The 23464-nt window shown below is 39.4% G+C and overlaps 2 protein-coding genes across 5 annotated transcripts in view; one reads left to right on the top strand and one right to left on the bottom strand.

Annotated features, from left to right (window-relative positions):
• The window catches only part of NPC1 (NPC intracellular cholesterol transporter 1), a 26960-nt gene extending 6000 nt beyond the window's left edge, over positions 1-20960 (top strand). For all 3 annotated transcript variants that reach the window (XM_064435192.1, XM_064435202.1, XM_064435213.1), the window contains exons 2-25: positions 918-1040; positions 2291-2397; positions 3007-3182; positions 4063-4230; positions 4843-5092; positions 6307-6383; positions 6977-7347; positions 7699-7925; positions 8292-8392; positions 9286-9388; positions 10342-10531; positions 10927-11109; positions 11765-11879; positions 12701-12828; positions 12918-13058; positions 13639-13728; positions 13842-14032; positions 14817-14932; positions 15497-15626; positions 16402-16602; positions 17386-17617; positions 18667-18780; positions 19561-19723; positions 20336-20960. In XM_064435192.1, the coding sequence (XP_064291262.1) occupies positions 918-1040; positions 2291-2397; positions 3007-3182; positions 4063-4230; positions 4843-5092; positions 6307-6383; positions 6977-7347; positions 7699-7925; positions 8292-8392; positions 9286-9388; positions 10342-10531; positions 10927-11109; positions 11765-11879; positions 12701-12828; positions 12918-13058; positions 13639-13728; positions 13842-14032; positions 14817-14932; positions 15497-15626; positions 16402-16602; positions 17386-17617; positions 18667-18780; positions 19561-19723; positions 20336-20418 (3780 nt within the window). In that variant the 3' untranslated portion in view covers positions 20419-20960. The remainder of the gene's footprint in view (positions 1-917; positions 1041-2290; positions 2398-3006; positions 3183-4062; positions 4231-4842; positions 5093-6306; positions 6384-6976; positions 7348-7698; positions 7926-8291; positions 8393-9285; positions 9389-10341; positions 10532-10926; positions 11110-11764; positions 11880-12700; positions 12829-12917; positions 13059-13638; positions 13729-13841; positions 14033-14816; positions 14933-15496; positions 15627-16401; positions 16603-17385; positions 17618-18666; positions 18781-19560; positions 19724-20335) is intronic.
• RMC1 (regulator of MON1-CCZ1) overlaps positions 20876-23464 on the bottom strand; it is a 16936-nt gene continuing 14347 nt past the window's right edge. For both annotated transcript variants that reach the window (XM_064435237.1, XM_064435227.1), the window contains exons 15-20: positions 22838-22957; positions 22562-22639; positions 22305-22409; positions 22151-22219; positions 21778-22003; positions 20876-21053 (exon numbers count right to left, since the gene is read on the bottom strand). In XM_064435237.1, the coding sequence (XP_064291307.1) occupies positions 20974-21053; positions 21778-22003; positions 22151-22219; positions 22305-22409; positions 22562-22639; positions 22838-22957 (678 nt within the window). In that variant the 3' untranslated portion in view covers positions 20876-20973. The remainder of the gene's footprint in view (positions 21054-21777; positions 22004-22150; positions 22220-22304; positions 22410-22561; positions 22640-22837; positions 22958-23464) is intronic.

Below are 23464 nucleotides of genomic sequence, written 5' to 3'. Positions count from 1 at the left end.
GCCCAGGTGGTAGGAAAACTTTGGAGCTGAATTAAAGCATTTGCTGTAAATAACTTGTTATTGCATTAAATGCTTTAATTTTCAGAATAAATATTTTGGCTTAGTATCTCACATGTTTTAGTGTCAGTACCACTGAGCAAAAATAAAAGGCTTTCAAGGTGCCACTGCCCTTTTTCAATTTCTTTTATACACATAATAAAGAACAAATTTCTGAATTTTCAATAGTCCCTTAAATTAAAGCATCTTTAAAATTCTTTTTTTTTTTTTTCTTAGCACTGTAATCCCATTTAAATGTCCCATGCTTAGGTTTGAAAGTGGTGATGGAGGGCATCCTTTGAGATTGTGACAACATATGTATGGCAGATGCAGAGCTATGAAGTTCTGTTTCAGAATCTTCTCTGTGCTGGTATTTCTTCAATCTCATTCTAATGAGTTTTCAGGAAGGATCAGAAGGTGGCAGGAGGAAGTGAAATTGCACATAAGCAATGAGTTTCTCTTCATGTGCACTGACTCGTGCTCTAATGTGACAGTTTAACCCAAAAATATTTTGTTGTCTTGCATGAACAAATTATTTTCTAAATCACTTTGTACTTGAAGATGTTTTTCAGGCATTGATTTAGGTTCTTCTTAAGTAACTCTTATACTTGATCCTAAGTGTAGGTTGTGCACCTCCTGTTTCTATAATGATCAAGGAAAAGTGGGGAGCTGAGCTGAAGATCAGTGGTGATGTGCACCCTGTCAAAAACACCCACTTTTGTTAATGGGTGCTTTATGTAGTATACACTGATGTTTTAATTAGCAGAAAGTTATCAGATCTGGACTACAAATGGCTTTTGGAGTAGTAGCACATAAATTCTACAATAGCTGAGATATTTGGCAACTATTCCTTGCAGTTAATCACTTATTTTGTTGATTAGGTACTTTCACAAATGTGCGTCTGGTATGGAGAATGTGGAGTTGCGTCTGGAGACAAGAGGTACAACTGTGCTTATGATGGGCCACCAATAGCACTACCAGAAGATGGCTATGACTTAATGCAGGTGAGCTCCTCTTGGAGGTTTGCTGCTAAAAAAATAAATCTCTAACAGCAGAAGTCTGTATTGGGTTCTTTTGGACCTGTGCTATGACGTCTCATGACCTGATGAGAAAGTAGACAGATTATCTCTGATTTCTCAGGTCCAACGGGGTTAAGGTAATTTACCTTAGTTTCTTTTCAGAGGTATGAGAAGTCATCAAAATGTGATTTGAGGCTGTCACAGACAAAACCTTAAATATAGGATTTGTTCACTTTCTTGCATATTTTCCTCACTGGTTTGACTACTCTTTATTCAGATGGCTTTTTTGAAGACTTTCCCAAAATGTTATGCCCTGTTTTCCACAGTTATGCCCTTCTGATCTCTAAAGGACAAGACTAAACTATTTTCTTTCAGATGATCATTCCTGATAAAAGAAGGTGCTAACTGATACTTGTTCAAATGGAGCAAATTTGGACAAAATTAGCTGTGCCTAGTGTCAGACTGTATTTCCTTACTTCAGCTTCAGCTGCCCAAATGAATGAAACCATAGTCAAAATAGAGTTTATCTTTTTCATGCACAACACAGCATATTGCCAGATTTGCCTTCTGGTATCTGATAGTTCAAAGCTTTAAAGAGTGAAATAACTACAGAGTTAAGCAATGGTTAGACTGGTGACAGGAGTGACTTCATTAAATATGTAGTTGAGCTAACTGCTGTTGTCTATTTTTTCTGAAGACTTAATGTACAGTTCTTGCATGTTACTATCAGTTATACATGTGTTAAATGCATTTGTCTCTTCTACAAAGTGAACGTGAAGCAGCTCTTCCAGGTAATCAGTGGTTTTATGGTTGGTGTCTTGCCTTCTGAGACTTCAAAATCTGATCCTATCCAGAAGGAGTACTAGAGGATAAGCTGCAGGAATACTTTCAGCTTGGATAAACATGTGTTGTCCTCTTACCAATAGGCTCTCAAATGCCATTATCATTCTATATATAGACCCTGGTGACTAAAGATCATCTGAAGGAGCTTTTCAAAAGGAAGTGCTGCCTTGAATAAAAGAAGTGAAAAAAGTGATCCTTCTCTGCAGTCTCTAAACAAAAATCTTGTTTGCTGGACTGTTTTTCTCCTATGCGTCTCCCACAGCAACAGCTACTGTGTTCTGAAATATGCTGACGCAGAGCCCATGATTTTAATGAGTTCTGAAACCTTAAACATGCTTTTTCTTCCTTTCCTCTTGATCTCAGTGTTGTTTGTTTTTTGTTTTTTTGTTAAGGAACTCTGTCCAGGTTTATTCTTTGGCAATGTTAGCACTTGCTGTGATGTTCATCAGCTTCAGACTTTGAAAAATAACTTGCAGCTGCCTCTGCAGTTTCTCTCCAGGTATGCTAATAAATGGCAAAGCAACTAATTTTATAACAGAATAACAAAGCACTTGTCTTCAGTAGACTGTAGAAAAAGAGAAAAAGTGGTAATTTCATCTAAAGGATTATTGCAGCCAGCTGCTGGAGTGACTTTTTTATCCATAGCAGCAGGCTGTAATGTCATGAAACAACTGCTTGCAGTCTGGATTGACTTAGCTGGTGAGAATAAACATTCCCTTAGCTTATCTAGCTACTTTTATCTAATGAAACCTGCAGAAGGGGGTGACAAAGTAGCATTTGGTCTTGTTGTAACTAAGACATTAAGAAGTCTAAGAAGTCTTTCTACTAGCAACAGTTAAATTTTTCTTCAAATTCTAGTAGAATTGTTTGAATCTGCTATTTGAGGCAGGCAATTTTATTAGCAATTTATGGTGCTTAAAGTTGTTTATCTGTAGCATCAATTGCTGTATTGCTGATTAAAATCTTTCAGAATTTAAATATTTTATTCTGTTGCTCTGAGCAGAATGTTGATTTTTGCAAGGCATATATGACTTGACCTACATAGCACCTTTACCTCTTAATCTGATTGCTGTTCATTGGCTTTCCTACCAATTGGCTTTCCTTCCAGATGTCCATCGTGTTTTTACAACTTGATAAACCTCTTCTGTGAACTGACTTGTAGTCCACATCAGGCTGACTTTTTGAATGTTACAAGCACCATACCTTACTATGATCCCGTTTTAAAAGAGAACAAAAGTAGCATTACAGAGCTGCAGTACTTCATTGGAGATCGATTTGCAAATGGTGAGTAAACACTTTGTTAATTTACCTTGGTTTTTGTCCAGGTAACAAGACCAGTGCTTTTTCAGAAAGTCAAAGAAATGTTTCCCCCTCAAATTCTGTCTTTTTGAAGTTTGAGTCATCACGTAGTAACAGTAGGTCCCCCTTAAAACTTATGGAACACTTAACTTCTGCCTGGGCAGTGGACATTACACTGACACTGTTAAATAACGATGTTTTAAAGGTTCAGCTGAGGATGAACATCTATACAAACAGTTAATAGCTGATAACCCTGATGGCTACAACTTCAGAAAAATAAAGTTGCTGCCAAGTATTGAATGTCCAAAGTCTTCCTGATACTAAAACAGTCTGGCAAGCATGATAGTAGAGTTTGTACACAGTGTACTATGATGGTTCTCTAAAGGTACTCAGTCTTGAAATGGACTGTCTAGTCCTTTGTCAAATCAGATGTTTTTAGAGAACAATACATTTGGGTTGTATTTTGATTTTGTAGCAAGTTTAAAGCATTAATTCAGTCTTTTTATGCTTTTTGCAGTAAACTTTAATAAAATTGAGACTTGAAAGTCATATACAGCCTACAAGTTGAAAGTACTTTAAATGCTTTTCATAGCTTTCCCTGAAAACATTAGGTAATGTTTCTGTCAAGCAGAAAAGTAGGTTCTAGCATCATGCAGATTTGAGTGGCTTTCTCAGAGCAAGGTAGCCTTAACAAAGCATTGCAACCTTGAATACTATAAATACAACCAAAAGCATTAGTTCACTATCCTGAGATGTTTCTACATGAAAATGGTAAGTATGTTCTTGGAACTTGGGGAGTCTGTAATATTAGAAACACTTGGAATGCTTACTCAAATTACAACATTGGATTAATGACTCTTCCCAGCAATGTACAATGCCTGCAAAGATGTGGAGGCTCCATCAAGCAATGTTAAAGCACTAGGGTTGCTGTGTGGGAAGGATGTCAAGGACTGCAATGCAACCAACTGGATTGAGTACATGTTTAGTAAAGACAATGGACAAACTCCTTTCAGCATAATTCCAATCTTTTCAGGTAAGAAACTGAATAGTCCTTGCCTTTGAAACTCCTTTCGAAGGCTGGGTGCTGTGGCTAGAGCATTGATTGTTAAACAACTGTCCAGCAATGAAAGTCTGCAGTCAGAGGCTTTCAAATCAATGTGAGATTAACTTCCTTTTTTTTTTTTTTTTTATATCTGCTTGGAAACCATACTTTGGGGTTTTTTTCTATACAGCTTCTTACTGTACAAATTTCTAAAACTCTGTGATAGCCTGAGCCTAGGTAACTGGCTACTTGTATTCCTTGGGAAATGGGCAGTACCCTCATCCTGGAGATTTCATTAACAGGAAATTGCTACACATTTCACAATCTGAATTGATAAGAGGGATGACAAATCATTGCTGGGATGATAGAAGTATGTCCTTATTACTTCTACAGACCAAAGTGTTACAGACTTGACCCGTCATTTAATTATTAGACAACTGTAAATAATTGGTACCTGCTGTGGAAAAGGCAGTGGATTCTTCATCTGCAAGACCAAGAAATGCTGCTCTACACAGGGGCTGTGGGCTTTCATAAAAAGGGTTAACTCACCTAACTGGGAAGGTCTGGTAGTAAACTGGCTGTGCAACTTGTGATTTGTCATAGATGTTCCTGTCCATGGAATGAACCCTATGAATAACGCTACCAAAGGCTGTAATGAGTCCATGGATGATTCAACAGGACCATGCAGCTGTCAGGACTGTTCCATTGTCTGTGGTCCAAAACCTCAACCCCCTCCATTGCCTCCTCCTTGGCTATTGTTTGGTTTGGATGCTGTATATGTCATCATGTGGATCTCATACATGGGCTTTCTACTCATATTTTTTGCACTTGTTTTTGGAGTCTGGTGTTACAGGTAAAGCATTCAAAACGCTGAGTTCTGCAAGTCACTTGTTATCCCTGAGAACTTCTTTGCACTGGTCAGATGTTTATGTCTTGACAACTTCAGCCAGCTAAAAGTCATGTTCTGTAGCAGATACCACATATACTTACAAAAAATATTCTAACAGCTAAAACCACCTGGTAGAAAGTGATTGCAGAAATTGGTTTAGTTGATGCACACATGTCATAGCATTCCTAGCTACAGAATCATGTACGCTATTCTTCAACTTCCATAACTAAGTGTGCAGAGTCTGGGAAAACATATATTCATAACAGTCACTGGCCTATTGCAAATTAAATAATAAATACTTTTTCCTAGTCTCCTACTTTGAAAAAAACAACTAAATGAAAGTTGAGCTTTTGGTAATTATAGCATATCAGCCTTGATCACATGGCTGGAGCATCTCTCCTATGAAGACAGGTTAAGAGAGTTAGGGCTGTTCCGCCTGGAGAAGAAAAGGCTCTAGGAATTCCTTACAGCACCTTCCAGTACCTAAAGAGGGGCTACAAGAGAGCTGGAGAGGGACTTCTTACACGTAATGACAGGACAAGGGGCAATGGGCTTAAGCTGAGGGAGAGTAGATGTGGGTTAGATGTTAAAAACAAATTCTGTACTATAAGGGTATTGAAACAGTGGAAGAGGTCGTGCACTTCCTGGTTATGGAGGTGTTCAAGGCCAGACTCAGCGGGCTGTAAGTGAAGTGATCTAATGAAGGTGTCCCTGTTCGTGGCAGGGGAGTTGGAATTAGATGATCTTTAAGATTTGCTTCCAACCTAAACCACTCTGATTCTATGGTTGTTCAGTTATAACCAGAAAACTAAAATTCCTCTATAATAAGAATTAAGTCTGCTTGAAAAAGGATAGTGGGTATGACAATTTGATATGTTCAGCAGCCTTACCTTAGTGGGCATCATGAAATGAAGTGTTTGAGATGCCTGGTTCTTATATTTCTAATGTAAAAATCTCCTGCAAATATCAACTTAGAATCAATTTAAAGAAATTCTCTGTGCTGTTAACGCTAGTGATCTTCTAAATGTGCATAAATAATCTGTGCTTGATGTAAGCTGAAAAAGTTTTTTAAGATAGCTGACATGGTGTTCCAAAAGATCACAAACCTGGAGACTGTTGTACAAACAGTAGAGATGCCTTTTTGGACAAGCAGGATAACACAGCTTCTTCCCTTGCAGGAGGCGGCACTTTGTCTCGGAGTACACCCCAATTGACAGCAACGTAGCCTTTTCTGTGAATTCCCACCGTGACAATGGTATGTCTTGGGTAACAGTAACAGGTTTATTACAAACTCAATTAAGTGCATCCATTTCCTATGGATGGGCTCTGGAATTTTAGCTTTGTTAGGCTGAAAGTCCATTCTGAGGGGGCTTTCAGCCTTTTGACCAGCATCTCTCTTCTTTTAGAGTAGTGCTTACCCCTATTTTACTGGATGCTGAAAGCCCTGGATACACCCCTCATGGATCTAGCTAAGCTCCAAGCAAGGTCTGGAGAGCTTTTTTGTAGGAGTAGGATACATGATACTAAATTTAGTTTGATCATGTTTTGACTTATCCATATATCCATTTAAAGCATGCTAGGAAAGAACTGTACTGTAACTTGTGTACCAGCTGAGGTAGCTTGTTTTATTGTTTATATATTTATATTTTAACTTTATTTGCTACACCTGCTGCTACACCTTCTGCCCCTTGGCTTCAGTCAGGGATTGGTCCCACAATCTGACTGTCAGTGGAGACATAGCTTCTGGTGCTTCCTACAAACAACAAAATTTCATATTTCTGAGTGGACTCCAAGAAAATGCTACTTTACTGACTTCTCAGATATTTTCTGTTTTTCTTGCTCTTGTAGGAAGCATTACCTGTGGTGAAAGGCTTGGTGAAAGGTTTGAGAATGGCCTGAGGATGACATTTACATCATGGGGGGCTTTCTGTGTCAGAAATCCACGTCCTGTTATTCTCTTCTCTGTGGTCTTCATTGCAATGTGCTGCTCAGGCTTTGTATATATTAAAGCAACTACAAATCCTGTAGATCTCTGGTCAGCCCCAAGCAGCCAAGCCCGCAAGGAGAAGGAGTACTTTGACACTCACTTTGGACCTTTCTTCCGTACTGAACAAGTTATTATTCAAGCACCAAAGAGCCACCCAGACACCTACTCACCTTACCCATCAGGAGAAGATGTACCTTTTGGGCCTCCCCTTACCAAAGATATTCTCCATCAGGTAATTTGGAGTTTCCAAGAGCAAAGATCTAAGCCTGCTTAACAGATATAACCATATGGAGTTGGCTTCCACCTGCAATGTTATGTATCCATCAAAACAGTCACTAGATATTCTTATTAAATATAAGCTTTACTATAAAAGCTTTTTGCTGAAAACCTTTCTGTTAGAGAGACACTTGCAACCTAAGTCTCTGTTTATAGTATGAACACAGAAATAATGTTTTTGTAATGTGCTTCTATGGCTATGTCCCTCTGTCTCTGGGAACTCACAAGAATATAGTGTGCACTTAAGTCGTGTCTTGCAAGGGGAGTGCTTGTGCTGCTCTTAAACTATGGTTTGTTTTTTTTAAAGGTACTGGATTTGCAGGATGCTATTGTCAACATAACTGCTTCTTATGACAATGAGACTGTAATGCTGAAGGACATTTGCCTGGCTCCTCTTGCTCCCTACAACAACAACTGCACTATCCTAAGTGTACTCAACTACTTTCAGAACAGCCATTCTGTTCTGGATCACACTGTTGGGGATGAGTTCTTTGTCTATGCTGATTACCACACTCACTTCTTATACTGTGTTCGGTGAGCAGTACAATTGCATGGTTTTTAATCAAGTTGCCAGTTCAGCTTGGTTTGGTGTGAATGCTGGCTCTGGTTTACCTTAAACATTCTTTCAAAGTTTCTGAAGAATTCTGAATAGAACATCAGTTTCCAAGCTTTCTCTTTAGTTTGTAGTTCAGATGGTTAAAAGGTACTCCTTGTCTTAAAGGCTATAAGGCAGACACCTTTAAAATTGTGTTTAAATTAAAAGCAAATGTAGAACAAGGGCAGTGTACCACTAGCAGTCTTGTCTTGATTTTCAGTTGTAACACAACAGCTTTTTACTGTTTTGTGCTGTGCCTCAGCTATCACGGAGAAGGTAACAGTTATTGTTGGTGATCTCTTTAGGGCTCCAGCATCACTGAATGATACAAGCTTGCTTCACGATCCCTGCTTAGGAACATTTGGTGGACCTGTATTTCCTTGGCTGGTGTTGGGAGGATATGATGGTGAGTGGTAAAACACTACTGCACTATAAGTCTGAGAGTACATACTTATAGGGCTGTTCTTGGTGCTAAAGGTGCATTTTCATTTAACACAGCTGTTTAAATGCAGTCCAGAGAAACTGGAGTTTTGTTAAACTTTCAGTATGTAAGGGTGTTTTGAGTAGACTAGTGCTGGGATTGGAGGCAGACTACTCTGGAAGTGCAAAATGCTAGCAATTTGTAATTGGAACATACTTGTTAACAGGACAAATGTTTGGTCTGCTTTTGCCCTGGTAAAAGATAAAGATGTGAAGCAGCTCAGGTTGACATGCTGGGATGTATTGTGTATTTTGCTTTGAGTTAGAATAAAGTTTTGTTACTGATCTGACAAAGCAGTTAAGAATAGATTAAAGTGTTCACAAAGGAAATGCTTTCATAATTACTCTTAAGACAGCATTTTGTTCAAGCAATTTATCTAATTAAACTTGTGTTTAATATATCTAAAATAGTGCTTAAATGCAAGCGGTTCTTTATTAGACTGTAGGGGATTTGTATTTGCTTTGAGTAAAATCTAAGTATGCAAGAGGTACAGTGTTTAGGAAGCCACATTTCTCATTAGATGAAAAGTCATAAGCAGTGGTTATACAGTAGTTTTTTGTCTAACTGTGCAACAATTTAACATCGTGGTGTCATGAACATGTTAGCAATGAATAATTACTCTGGAATGCAATCTGTAGTGCTTATCAGCTTTGGTTCTTATTTCAGTAGTATGCTTGAGAACTCAGTGGTGTTCAGTTGTGGTGGAGTTGTAGGGGTGGGATTGCTTTGGGCAATGCTAATTTTAATCTTATTTATATCTGCTATACTAGAATGTAATTTCCATTTTTTAAATGCCAAACTTTTTATTTCTTCTATAGATGATAACTACAATAATGCCACAGCTCTTGTTATTACTTTTCCTGTCAGCAACTACTACAATGACTCAAAAAAGCTGATGAAAGCCTTGGCATGGGAAAAAGAGTAAGTAGTCTTCCTGTTCTGAAATGCATACATGATTTAAAGCAGCTTTAAATGTTGATTAAAAAAACCCACCTGCACTGTACTGACAGTTTTTCAGCATAACTACAGGGATGTTTTGAGAGGCAGAAAAATTAGTTAAAACCAGACTATGCTGGTCATAAAACCTTCACTTTGTCTGGCACACTTAATTTGCTTTGAGACATAGGTTCTGGTCCTCTTAGTGACAGCTAGCCCAGTAGTACTTGCCAATAAGGATGCTCAGAAAGGATTTATTTTATTGTGACTAGAATTACACAGGTAGACTCTTTAATTTACTGGACCATTAACCATGGGTGGAAAGGTTGAGCCTGATGCTGTAGTTCTTTACCTTAAATTTTTAAAAATGTCATCCAGATGAACATCTAAGGCTTTTGTCCCCTCCACCACCTTGAAGAGCTAGCTTACACAGGCCAGCTGCTCTGGCTGTCAGTTCAGATGGAAACTACTGTGCTAGAAAGTTTGTGACAAAATAAAAGTATGACAAGCATCTGCCTGTGTCACAGGCACCTTCCAAGTTGGGGAACTGAAACAAGGGCTAATAAATTGTTTCAGGACTATAAGCAAGCTGCAGTCATCTTTCATGTGTGTATTCCTAGGTCTAGCTTTGAGGAAGAGTGTGCTTAGAGTTTGAAATAGCTCATGTAAGTTATCTATTTGTCCTCAAATGCTAGAGAGAGCATGGAAAGTGTTTCAAAGCAGTGTATTTCTAGTTCTTAAAGTGGAGTTTTAGGTATGTGTAGCCTGTGCCTCTCTTTTAAAACTGAGGAAGGTCCCCTCAAACTACTGTATGGCCACAGGGTACTCTTGTGCCACACAGACAATGTAAATTTGCCATTAACTGGCTTTCAAGTATTTCTAGTGGAAGGTGTTTTATCCTTTTAAAGTGTAATCAACCTCTTGGTTTTGTTTTTTAGATTCATTAACTTTCTGAAGAACTACAATAATTCAAACTTAACGATATCATTTTCTGCTGAGCGGAGTATTGAAGATGAGATCAACCGCGAAAGCAACAGTGATATTAGCGTTGTGCTGATCAGCTATATTGTGATGTTCATCTACATCTCGATAGCTTTGGGACATATCCAGAGCTGTAGAAGACTGCTGGTATGTGTATAGTTTTCATTGCTATGAAGACTAAAGCTAGAGCTTGCTGATAGCTGTAAGTCACTTAACTATTTTTTCAGAATGCTGATGTTCAATTTTTTGTTAAAGCATTGAGTACTTCATAGGCAGGAGTTAGGGGGAGCATTGTTTTTCTGCTAGACAATTCATGTGTATTTCATAGTCTCAGCTGAGTTCTTTCGCTTGATGTTCAGTTAACATCCGCTTTAAGACTTGCAGCTTCAAGGTTGATTTTTTTTAATATCTGGATCTTCAAAAAAACCCTGAAAAATTTTCTGCTACCTAGACTAAATGTTAGAATATGGCTTTTGCCTTTGCAGTAATCTGTTCTGTGGGATGATGCTTGTTTGGCTGACGTTCAGTACAACTTCTTTTAGGTGGATTCGAAGATCTCTCTGGGCATTGCAGGCATCCTGATTGTACTGAGCTCAGTAGCATGTTCTATAGGCATTTTCAGCTACTTTGGAATCCCACTGACACTGATTGTGATAGAAGTAATTCCTTTCTTGGTGCTGGCTATTGGAGTGGACAACATTTTCATTATGGTTCAGACACTTCAGGTATTTATTCTTGCATACAGACTCTTCTGCAAGTTCCTGTCATTTTGGAAGGCTGTAAACTTGGAGCAGGAAGTCTTCTCTGTTCCAATGCTTAGGTCAATGTGAGCCGCTCTGGACTCTCACAAGATATTTTGTGAAAGAGAGCCAAGAATCTTCTTGTACATTCTACCTTCACAAAAAAAACCCCTAATTTATGTCTCTGCATTTTTCATATTGGTGCTTGATATCAAAATATTTGTAGAGCTCAACTGGTATTTTGATCACTTGTAACTGAAACATATTGTAAGCTGTAGTCATGAACTAAACTATATGCTTAAGACTAGGAGCTTCTGACACTAAGTCTTAGTGGGTAACAAGCTTTTTAATTTGACAGATTCAATCACCCACTGAAACTGGTACTGCCTCTGTCAAATGGGTAGTTTTATCTGAAGTACTGAACTTAGTACTATATTTGAAGCAAGACAGCAAGTAATGTTCAGGCTGCTCTTGTTTTAGAGAGTCTTAGGTGTTTTTTATCTAACTCTTGTTAATGCAGTGGAAACAACAAAAGATAGCTTAGGATATTTTAAAGTTTCAGGTTTTTTTAAGCCATATGAAATAGCTTTATAAATTGCATGATTCCTAATAATAATAATAAATTATTGCCTTAAAACAGAGAGATGAACGCCTTCAGGGTGAAACTCTGGATAAACAGATTGGCAGAGTCTTGGGAGATGTAGCACCCAGTATGTTTCTCTCATCCTTTTCGGAGACTGTGGCATTCTTTCTTGGTAAGACGCCTTTCATATTTTAAGATAAGGGCCTTATCATAACTGCGTGTTTCAGGAATACATGCAATACAAAAATATAAAAGCAAAATACGAATTTGTAGAGGCTGTTTAGCTTAGTTGTTCATTGTTACTATCAAATTAAACTGCTGGGGGATAGGCAATGGATTACTTTAGGAGCGTGGCATAATTTATAAGATCTATTTCTGAATCTGTTAAGCTTTTCAGCCTGAAAGACTGGAGGTTTTTACTGACTTGCAGTGACTGACAAGTCTGAATTTGACCTTAGGAATAGATCAAATACCGAGGTGTATGAACTCCTATATGGTGTTTATTCATCTTGACAAAATGCCCATTGGTTGGAAAAATGCTTCTATGACAGATTTATGTTTGAGGCTCACTTTATAATGTTTTAGAAGTAAATCTTTTGTTGCCCTACAAGTTTAATTTGGCCTTCTTCATAACGGCTTTGTTCAGCTGCAGAGTAATTTGTCATTGGATCAACTTGCATTGGAGTGGCTTAATATTGAAGCAAGATGTTGCCTGACAGCACTTCTTAACTACCTTGTTACACAGTCTGCACCTAAATTTGGAATTGAGAAATGGCTTAGAACTAGTCACTCCTTTGCACAGCCTCAGTGCTGTTAAATAGGTCAAAGACAGGAGCAGTAGCCAGGCTTGTATGGGCTGTTTCCTTTGCTCTGGAAAGAAAGGCTCTTTGTCCTGCTGTAAGGCTACCATATAAATTGGATGTTTGTCTAGAAAATGCTCATGCATTTCTAGGAGAAGGGAACTCTCGTAACAAACTGGGTCACTTCCTCCAGGGACACTGTCTACGATGCCAGCGGTTCGCACGTTCTCCCTGTTTGCTGGAATGGCTGTGCTCATAGACTTTATTCTTCAAGTCACTTGCTTCGTGAGTCTCCTGGGCTTGGATATTAAACGTCAAGAGGTGAGTATAAGTGCACCTGTAACTGCAGTGTCATGGGGATGACGACATCTGCAGAATTGCTCTAACTCTGGCATTTAATCCATTTTCAGAGTAATAGACTGGATATTCTGTGTTGCATCAAAAGCAGTGAAGAAATGAGTGGAGTCCAGCGTTCTGAGAACATGTTATTTCTGTTCTTCAAAAATCTGTTTTCTCCATATCTGCTTAAGGATTGGATGAGACCAATAGTAGTATGTATAATCTATTTCAAGTAAGCAGTCATCTAAACTTGAGCAAAAGAGGAGTGAGCCTGAAGGCCTAAATAGGGAAGAAAAATCTTCAATACAGTGAAACAAATGAAGCTTCTAGTTTTTTTGTTCTCAGCATAAGAATAGAAATAAGTTTTTGTAACTGCAAAAGTATTTCATTAAATAGAGGCTTGATTGTGGATAGTCTAAAGCCCAGATTTAAGAGTTGCATTGCAGTCAATCGAATTACTTTAGACTATGTAAAAAACCCAGCATGTATTGGCTTCTACACTGCATTAATCCAGAGCATTGTTGATGAATCTGTGATTCAGTTTAAAGTTACCATGCTTATTTACAGAAGGTGTTTGTAACTTTCACTGATGATTTCTAAGAGCAAATTTCCTTGCAGTTCCAAAGAGACCCCTGAGTAGCTATGTTGTACTACCATTGCTGTATTAAGCCTGGGTAGCATATTTAGCATAACTAGAGCCTCTTTGTGTGGTTCCTATTAGCTTAACAAATGACTCCTATTGCCTGTTGTTTCTGTGCAGTTCTCACTTCCATGGATTTGGTTTTTTTGCAGATAGCAGTGTTTGTGGGTATCCTGTCATTCAGTGCAGCAGTTATGCACAATGTAGAGATTGGACTGGATCAGTCTCTCTCAATGCCAGATGTAAGTCTTATGATCGTGTCACTGTTCAGCAGTTTGTGGCTGAACTGAAACCTTGATACCTTATTGTGCTGCCTCAACATTCCATAATAGTAACTCAAAACTTTCCCTTGGAGGACTCCTATGTAATAGATTACTTCAGCCACATGAGTGAGTACCTGCATGTGGGTCCCCCTGTCTACTTTGTCCTAGAAGAAGGACACAACTACACCTCTTTGGAAGGGCAGAACATGGTGTGTGGTGGAACGGGATGTAACAATGATTCACTTGTCCAGCAAGTCTTCAATGCTGCGGAAATTGGTAGCTAGTAAGTCTTTCATGCTTGTCTCTGCATAATTGCATGGAAAGAATGTATGTGAGCAGTGTGTCCTCCTGATTTAGTTCAGGTTCAGCTGCTGGTTGTAAACTGACATTCTATTTTATTGGCTTTATATTGTGGGTTTTGGAGGGAAAGGGGTTGGAAGCAGCTCTAACAATGTTCTAGAGTGAGGATAAAAGCTGTCTGTACTGATGGGATACGTTGATGTACGTGGGTTTGGAAAAGGGGATTGATCCTTTAAGGAATTTTGGAATGGTAGTAAGAAAAACTTGTGAAAACCTCTCAGCAGGGTTATGATGTTCTGGAAAATGGCTGCATGCTCAGCTTCTAAACTTGGTGAATAAACTAGGCTAGCCTAGAGAGGCTAAGCAGGAATTTTATCTGCAGCTAACAACTCAAGGAAGTCTTTTCCCAATTCCTTCCACTGTAGTTCATTTCAGCCAAACAAGGAGGAGCTTTGCTTGAAAGCTGAGACAACAGGGTCTGGTATAGGACAGAAAACAGAGTGGGCAGGAGAATGGAAAACTGAGCTTGGCAGCAGAACAGGATGCCGAGAAAAGGCTCTTGCTGTTTTCTAGATGCAGTGTTCTGAACTACCTGAGCATTACAGCTCTTGGATGGGGTACTGGAGCATGGGACTATATGAAGAGCTGAGTAGATTTGACAAGAATGAGTTGGCATGACATAAGTTGGCATTGGAGAGATCAAGTGATATGTTTTGGAATTAAACATAAAATTACTGATGATGGATATGCTGTGTTATTTTTATTAGCACAAGGATAGGCTATGCCCCATCATCCTGGATTGATGACTACTTTGACTGGGTGAAGCCACAGTCGTCCTGTTGCAGAGTCTACAATACCACTGGCCAGTTTTGCAATGCTTCAGGTATTGGTATTCATCTTGTTGCTAGTGAATTAGCTTGGTTTATAAGTTTCACAGCCAAAACATTTTCTCATGGTATGAGTCAAGTAAATACCTTTTCTTACTCTTAAGTGGGGACCTCTTGAGTTGTCCTCTTGATTTATTTGTACTGCTGTTTGAGTGAGCTTAAATATTCTACTGGAATCTTGCAGACTGAAAACAGCCTACCTAGACAGCCAATGTGACTTGCTGTAAAAATTCTGATCCTTCTCTTGGCTTTCTTACAGCACAAAACTTGGTGCTCTGTTTTTGTTTAGGTCCTTCAGCTAGGTGTAGTTCTCATCAGATCTAATGGAGACAAATGCACAAGTAAGAGTTCTCTGACAGTCCTTGCCTTAGTAGCAATAAATCAAATTAAGGACTACAAATCTTATATGGAATTTCAGGATGGATCAGTTAGTTCATCAGTAAAAATGCTTTTTATGGAATAAAAAGCTACTTGCCTGTAGTAATGCAAGTCAGAAGTTACTAGTGTTAGGAAAAAGAATGCTTGACCCTGTAGATGACCTTCTTCCTGTATTTCTTCAGTCAGCGATCCATCCTGCACTCGTTGTCGACCACTGACTCAGGAAGGCAAGCAGAGACCACAGGGTGAAGACTTCATGACCTTTTTGCCAATGTTCCTATCAGACAACCCTAATCCTAAATGTGGCAAAGGGTAAGAGCCTTATTCTACAGACCCTGCTTAGACCAATGTGTCAGAGATATTTGCTCTGGGTTTTGTCTGGAGGTTAGATATCTAATGTCCTCCTAAAAGCCATACAAACATTGACATCTCACCAGTTTTGTACTATTTTCTGAAAAAAACCAAATGCATCGTCAACTAAATGGAACAGCAGCTTTCCCCTGTACAAAGAGAGACAATATCTATGGTCAGTCCATTCTAGAAATGTTCTGTGCAATCTTGAAATGCATTGTGCTCTGAAGCTTTCATAGTTTTGGAAACTGCTAGAAACAACTACCAGCTATTAGCCCTCTAAAGGGCACCTACAAGAGAGCTGGAGAGGGACTTTTTACAAGGGGGTATAGTGATAAACAAGAAGGCATGGCTTTAAAATGAAAGAGGGTAGGTTCAGATTAGATGTTAGGAAGAAATTGTTTACTTTGAGGGTGGTGAGGCACTGGAACAGATTGCCCAGAGAAGCTGTGCCCCATCCCTGGAAGTGTTCACAACGGGATGGGATGGGATGGGATGGGATGGGATGGGATGGGATGGGATGGGATGGGATGGGATGGGATGGGATGGGATGGGATGGGATGTGCGCAGCCATAGTCTAGTGGAAGGTGTTCCTGCTCATGGCAGAGGTGGAACTAGATAGATGATCTTATGCTCCCTTCCAACTCAAACCATTCTATGATTCCATAAGATTATTTGTTATAAAAGCTAATAAACTTGAGTAGTGCTGACATCTGATACGTACCTGTTTTTATAGAGGACATGCTGCATATAGCTCTGCTGTCACCTTTATAAACAACAAAACTGAGGTTGGAGCCACTTATTTTATGACTTACCATACTGTACTGAAAACATCATCTGATTTTATTGATGCTATGAGGAAAGCTCGGATTATTGCAGACAATATTACTGAAACTATGGGCATCAAAGAGAAGAACTACCGCGTGTTTCCTTACAGGTATGGTTTGATCTTTCTTGCCTTGGTGACAAATACTTGAGCAATGCAGAAAATGTGCTGGCTAATAACATGTTAGAAACCTGAGTTGTCTAACAGAAGATAATGCAGAGACATGGGGATTTCTAGTTAAACTAGGAAGATATAATTTGTATCCATAGCACTGGCCTCTTTCTACTGTCAATGATAACTACTTTAAATCCTTCACTACAAAGGTAGATATAACTCCATTTTGGGGCATTTTCTAGCTTTTATAGTAGGGTTTAATAGTTCAAACATAAGTAGATATGTTGACATGGGTAATTGCAAGCTGTGATGTGAACGTATTGACTTCAGATAAGTTATTTAAATGTAAAGCAAATGCAACAGATGTCAAGTATAGGAGTACCACACTAAGATTGAGTTGGAGTTGGTATCTGTACACCTGAAATACTGATCTCTGCCTCAAAGGATCCTACCTGTACTTATGGTCCATATGCAGTAGCTCCTGTAGATATCAGAATGGATCTGAGCACCTACATTCTGGTATCTGCTGCAGCTGCTTATATTGAAATATGGGAATTACACTGACTTTGAGACCACGATCTTCATTTGAAGTGTTAGTGAGGAGTTAACTCCTACAGAATGCTGGCTGATACCTGATGTTCCACTGATACAAGGAAGCCAGTTTCTGTTGGTGACTTCTGTGGGGGGTGGGGGAACTACTTTATCCTTAGCACAGAAGATAATCTAATATTAGCATATAAAAGCGAAGATGGCTAATGACAACCTCTCTTTTTTCTACAGTGTGTTTTATGTCTTCTATGAACAATACTTGACAATTGTGCACGATGCTATCTTTAACCTCTGCATCTCTTTGGGATCAATATTTCTGGTGACAACTGTGCTTCTTGGTTTTGAAGTATGGGCTGCTGTTGTGGTTTCAATAACTATTGCTATGATAATTGTCAACATGTTTGGAGTGATGTGGCTCTGGGGCATCAGCTTGAATGCAGTTTCTTTAGTAAATCTTGTCATGGTAAGTCAACATGACCTCTCTTTGCTTCTGTTTCCAAGTTTTGAACAGTTCTGTGTGCAACATGTGTACTTGTGATACTGGGCAGTATTCTGCTGCTAAACTTTGACAGGCCTTTGAACAGTAGTGGAACTACTGTAACACATCTAGAAGAAGAGAAAATAAGTTTATTCTGATGACTAATCCTTGTACTAATAAGATACAGCAGTTGAACTGAAGCTATACTGCATCTGGTGGAGGTCACTCTTGTTTTGCAGCAACAGCTGCATTGCTGCTGTCTAGGCTAGGTGCTGCTCCACATCAACACTCGGTGGCTCATGCTGAAGGGGAGGATGCAGAGGTTTGTCTGCTGTATTTATGTTCTACAGAGCAGATCTGGGATGTGCTAGCACTAGTATTGTTCCCGCATAAGTGGATGAAATCATCTGAGTAGAGAGAGCCTTGGTAAAGCACTCCAGAACTAGCTCCAGCAAGCAGATATTGGTTGCTCTGGCTTACTGTCTTCTCGAGAGGTTTGTGGCAGGTCTGAGGGTCAGTGTAAACTGTTGGCCCATGTTACAATTAGATGTATGTTCAAGCAAGTCTCTACTAGATTAGCCAAGTGTTCAGTTAGTGTTGTAAAGGATTGATCAGCTGAGTTGTCATGGTATCAAAGCAGGATGTATATTCAGTGTTATTCTAAAGCAGTGTTATTGCAGCTAATAGTTGTAAACTGATTCTAATGTTCAATGTTCACTATGTGAACTACATCAAAGCCAGCTTGCTTTAACCTCAGAAAACTTGACCTGAAACAACCTCATGTTCTACTTCCTGTGTGATTGTCTAGTAATGACTGGTGGTAAAACACCACAGTGTTTTACCTGTGTGGCAAACACCTGCAACAGCCTCTGGGAAGCAACACTAAGTTTTGTAATTTCCCATGGTACTTTAACTCTGCGGACTGATGATAGCTGCTAGGAATCTTTCTAGCCCATCCAGAATTCTGAGTAGAGACCTTGCCATCAAAGTGCTCATCTAACTGAAGTTTTCACATGTTTCCTTTCACTCTCCAGAGCTGTGGAATCGCTGTGGAATTCTGCAGTCATGTGACAAGAGCGTTCACCATCAGTACCAAGGGCAGTAGAGTGGAGCGTGCGGAAGAAGCTCTGTCTCACATGGGCAGCTCAGTGAGTATCTGCTGGGTGGGGAAGGGAAAAGGAGTAGCCAAGTAACAGCCCTACTATTTTAAGAAATGTTATAGGTGACAGTCTTAAGTCATAAAGATGGCCTTGCTTTTTCTTTTTGGAATGCTTAAAGCTCTTAAGGTCAACTACTAGTAAGCTCTTAGGCTTCTACTAGTAATAGGGGTGATGAAGACTCATTTTTAATCTGATGCTAGAACTACCTAATAGAAGAGAGCTAAATGCTTTAGCTGAACTAGTAGTTTGGATAAACCTCAAATTATCCCATTAAAATTCAAGTGTTTCTCTTCCACATAGTCAGAGGTGACTAGGAAAGGTGTTTGTGAATAGGGGATACAGTTGGAGCTTGTAGAGAATAAGCGGGACTCGGTGTTTAGGCAGTACTCTCATGTCACTTGTCTCAGATTAGGTGACCTGTATGGGACTGGAATGGAAAATTCTTGTGATGTGTGTACCACACCCAAGTACAGAACTTAAATGGAATGTGAGTTAAGTAATGGTTTCCACTTGTATCTCCCTGAAGCAAAAATTAATTAGGTGGCTGCATAGATCAGAGTGGATTTTTAATTATACTGAGCCTTTCCTGTGGGACTAAAAAGATGAACTCTTGAGTGCATCTTGATTTGGTCCTAGACTGGCAGGGCAGGAGGTATACTGCATACAGGAGCCTTAGATCACACAAAAATGTTACCAAATGCTAAATACTTGAAGGAAATGGATTACCTAAACTCCTACTGATCACTTAAATACTGTTTTTATTGCCAGGTATTCAGTGGTATCACGCTGACCAAATTTGGAGGAATTGTAGTATTGGCTTTTTCCAAATCTCAAATCTTCAAGATATTCTACTTCAGGATGTATCTAGCTATGGTTGTGCTGGGAGCAACACATGGACTGATATTTCTTCCAGTTCTGCTTAGTTACATAGGTAAGATGTGACAGTCTGCTCTATACCACACTTCAAACAAAAATAGCTGTTCCATGACAGGAAAGGTCTGCAGAGATGAAAAGCAGCACTGCAATGTGCCTCTCTCATCTAAGTGGCCTGTCCTTTGGAAAGCAGAGGCTGACTGGTGGCACTGCAGGCTCACTGCTGTGGGCTTGCTGAATGAAGCAAGCACTGCACTTTGCTGTGCTTTGTGAAGGTGGCTGCTGTCCCAGAGAGCATGATTAGCATGTTTCAACCTGGGGCCAGGATGGTGGGTGGCAGCAACAAAGCTCCTGTGGGTCACTGTTCCTGCATTTGCAGAAACAATCTTGCCTCTCAGTGAGGATGGTCCAAGCACTGTCCTCTTGAATTTGACAATGCATGTGTATAGTGTAGTCCTTAAGTAAGGCTCAGTTTAAGTCTACCTTTAATGGGCTTAAGACTGATGGGGATTCATCTACCACTGCCTTTGTTGGGGCTGAGAGCTATGAACAGCTGAGCTGAAGCATGTTTCTGACTTAAGCTGGCCTTAGACAGTAAGATCATGCATGCTTCCTGATAACTGATTAGCTGAAATGTGGAGCCTTTGGATAACTGTGTTCTCTCACTCAGGCCCATCAGTAAATAAAGCTAAAACTCGTGCTGCACAAGAGAGGACCAGAGGTACAGAACGGGAGAGACTCCTCTACTTCTAGTTTTTAACAGTGTTCAGTGGACTGCCTGAACTGTGGCTTAGGCCCAACTCCTAAGAACTGAAGCGCAGCAGTGTTCTATGACTATCACACTGTAACCACCACAGACTTGACTCCTGCACAGATTCAACTAGAAGATACCAGCTGCAGCTTTGGACATAGCTTTAAACTCAGGAAATGCTAAGCGTGGCTCAAGTAACAGTATTATAAAATTAGATGTGTTAATAAGATTACTAAAACACTTCTGTTTTCAAGAGGTTGCATCTTTTTCCTTCAGAAACCTAAACCAGCTGTAGTGAAAGTTGAATAGCATTTTGTCAATGAAATTGAGGTGATGTGTATGAGAATGGACTGCTAAACCACTGACACTAATTTTAAATGCAGGTCAATGCAATTTTTGTCTCTATTTTTAGGGGGAAGCCATCACAAGTTGTAATATTTTTAGTACTATTTGCCAAAATGTCTTGTATATACTTTATTATAAAATAGCAATTTTGTAGTTCAAAAATCTACTTAAATGCAATAAATTAAGTTTATACATTTCAGTTGAAGAGTCTTTCAGAATGTTGTGGGTTTCATGAGAGCTTGTTCTCCAAAAACTTGTTTGAAGAAGGTGACATGTTCTTCACAGTGCTCACCTACAGGAGACAAAATAGAAGTTCCAAAGTTCCATGTTCACTTTAAAACTCACAAACAAAGAACCAAGGTTGTGTAGTTTCACTTATCTTCATTTATTGGTACTAATTCTTATCTTTAATGTGTGCAAGTACCAGAGTTAAACAAACAAAGCACTGGAATACTGAGGTATTTCCAGTCCTGTGACGGGTTTTCTTCAGGTGAAGCAGATTTTGATCTAGTTCATGGATCTAAGCAGCAGATTCACAGCATGAGAGCCCTTTATATCAAGATGCAAGAGTGTGGGGTGGGATTCTGCACCTACAGAATGTCTGGTGATTACAAACATGTTGCTGGTGCAAGCAGTTTGGCTTGGCTTTTAAAGAAAGAACTGTAGCACAAAACAGGCCTTGAATTTTTGTAATTGGTGGAAATAGACAATTAAACTCAAAGGTTTCCCAACCTGGTTGCTGACTTCAGGAGAAAACACTAATTGGATATAATGGCTCTGCTAACCTAAGCAGTGAGAGCAACTGCAAGTCAAACAGGTTCATCTGCAAGTTTATGTTTAGTTCAGCCTCTTTACTCCTGGGTGCAGTAGACGAAGGAGTAAGACAAGTTAATTTGGAACGGTGCTTAAAGGTGAGTATAAAATATAGGCTAAACTGTGCCAAGAGTTTTATCATCTAATACAGGCTCAACTGGATTGCACAACTGATTATCCTGCTCAAACTGCTTATTGCTTACCTGGTGTGAAGCTGGGGTTTCCTCGTAACCGCTGGTTCCTTTGTTCAAAGAACCGGAATATGGTGTAGAAAAGCATCTCATCCTCTGCTTGTTTCGCTGCGTCGAGGAATTTGCGGGCTGAAATGCTGTCGTGTCCTCCAATACCCCTGATGAATCTCAAGGCAGCCAAAACTTGGTGTTTGGACAGTAGAACTTCCACTATTTCATCATTTGCTGTGGAAAGTCTCTGTGAAGTCAATCACAGCTGTAAGACAATGCTTCTAATGCATGCAAATGATTGATGCTAGTTAATGACTTCAAGCCTGGTCAGGGAAGCTGTTTGACCAGTCTAACCCACATGTGACATGGAGTTACTAGAGTCAGAAATGCTTACTTTTAACATGTCCAGTGAGAGCTGATGTGCAGGAGGGTAAATGCTTTCCAGGGACAGTAAGAGACAAGCCTAGGGCAAAAGTAGAAATAACCTTAAAATTCTGAAGACTTCCCCCTTCCCTCACTAGCTTATTGGAGCTACTTGTCTTACATACCAAGGGCTTTGAGTCACTGAGCACATGGTACTGCAGAAACTGATGGAGCATGTAGAACAAGTTGTGTTGAACAAGGGTTTTGATGACCAGCTCATACAAGTAGTGCTGTGAATGTAGGAAGAAGACAATCAAAGGCATGGCTCTATTGACTTGTAGATTGTAAAAACACATATATAGTATAGAATTTACACACGTGACTAAGACTGGACTAAAATTTCATGGAGTGGGGCCATGTACTTAGCACATAAGTGATTTACCTGAACTGCAATCTGGAACTGGTTGAGAGAGCGAATGTATTCCATCAAGACAGCTATGGTGAACTTGTGAGGTGCTTCCTGGACAAAGAAGAAAGTGGTAGGTGGAAATTGCATGGCTTCTCTGTTAATAACCCCATAAAAATAGGCATCAAAATATGCTAATCCTGACCAAGCTTCCTGCAGCCAATTTCAAGCCATCAAGTTAAATTGGCTGATCTGAGACTGCTACCAAATTAGCCCTTAAATTTGTTTCATTAGCCCTTAAAATTAACTTACCTTTTTCTCTGTAAAAACAGATAAAACATGTGTGTACATATCAGACTGGTCAATAACTGCTTGAGTGCGGACAGGACGTTTCAGGAGTGGATTACTTCTACTCAGGCCTGTTTCTACCACCTAGGAGGAAAAAAAGGTATTTTAAAAAGAAACCCGTAGTGTAGTACAGTTCCAAGTCAGTCTCAGTTGTACAGACTGTTTTCTGTCTCAAACACAACTATGAATTTGTGTTAACAAGGAAATTCATATCTGTGGTCATGTGATATTAGATGCATTTTGTTCAAAGGGGATTTCATATTAAATTTAAAACTGCTTTTTAAAGTTCTGTAAATACAGGTGCTCTAATATTCCTCAAAGCCAGCAGATGAATCTAACTACACTGACATGGGCCCTCAGGCTTAGAAGAGGTTTGAGTATGTGAGTGTACTCTGAGTTAGTGCTTGAATTTGCTACTTTAACAGAAGTAACTGAGATGTATCAGGACTGCCTGTTATGCCATGATACAGTGTGCAGTGAAATCAGTGCTTTGGAAACCAAGGCAGTAGTTATTGATTTAGAGTTGCTTTTTCAGCTTCTACCTTAACCCATCACTCTAGAGACGGGCTATGCAGCACCTGCACACAAGTG

This window comes from Passer domesticus, chromosome 1 (genome assembly GCF_036417665.1).
Source record: "Passer domesticus isolate bPasDom1 chromosome 1, bPasDom1.hap1, whole genome shotgun sequence".
NCBI classification, from domain to species: Eukaryota; Metazoa; Chordata; class Aves; order Passeriformes; family Passeridae; genus Passer; species Passer domesticus.
The sequence above is the reverse complement of the archived record's forward strand: the minus strand, read 5'-3'. Positions and strand labels throughout refer to the sequence as shown.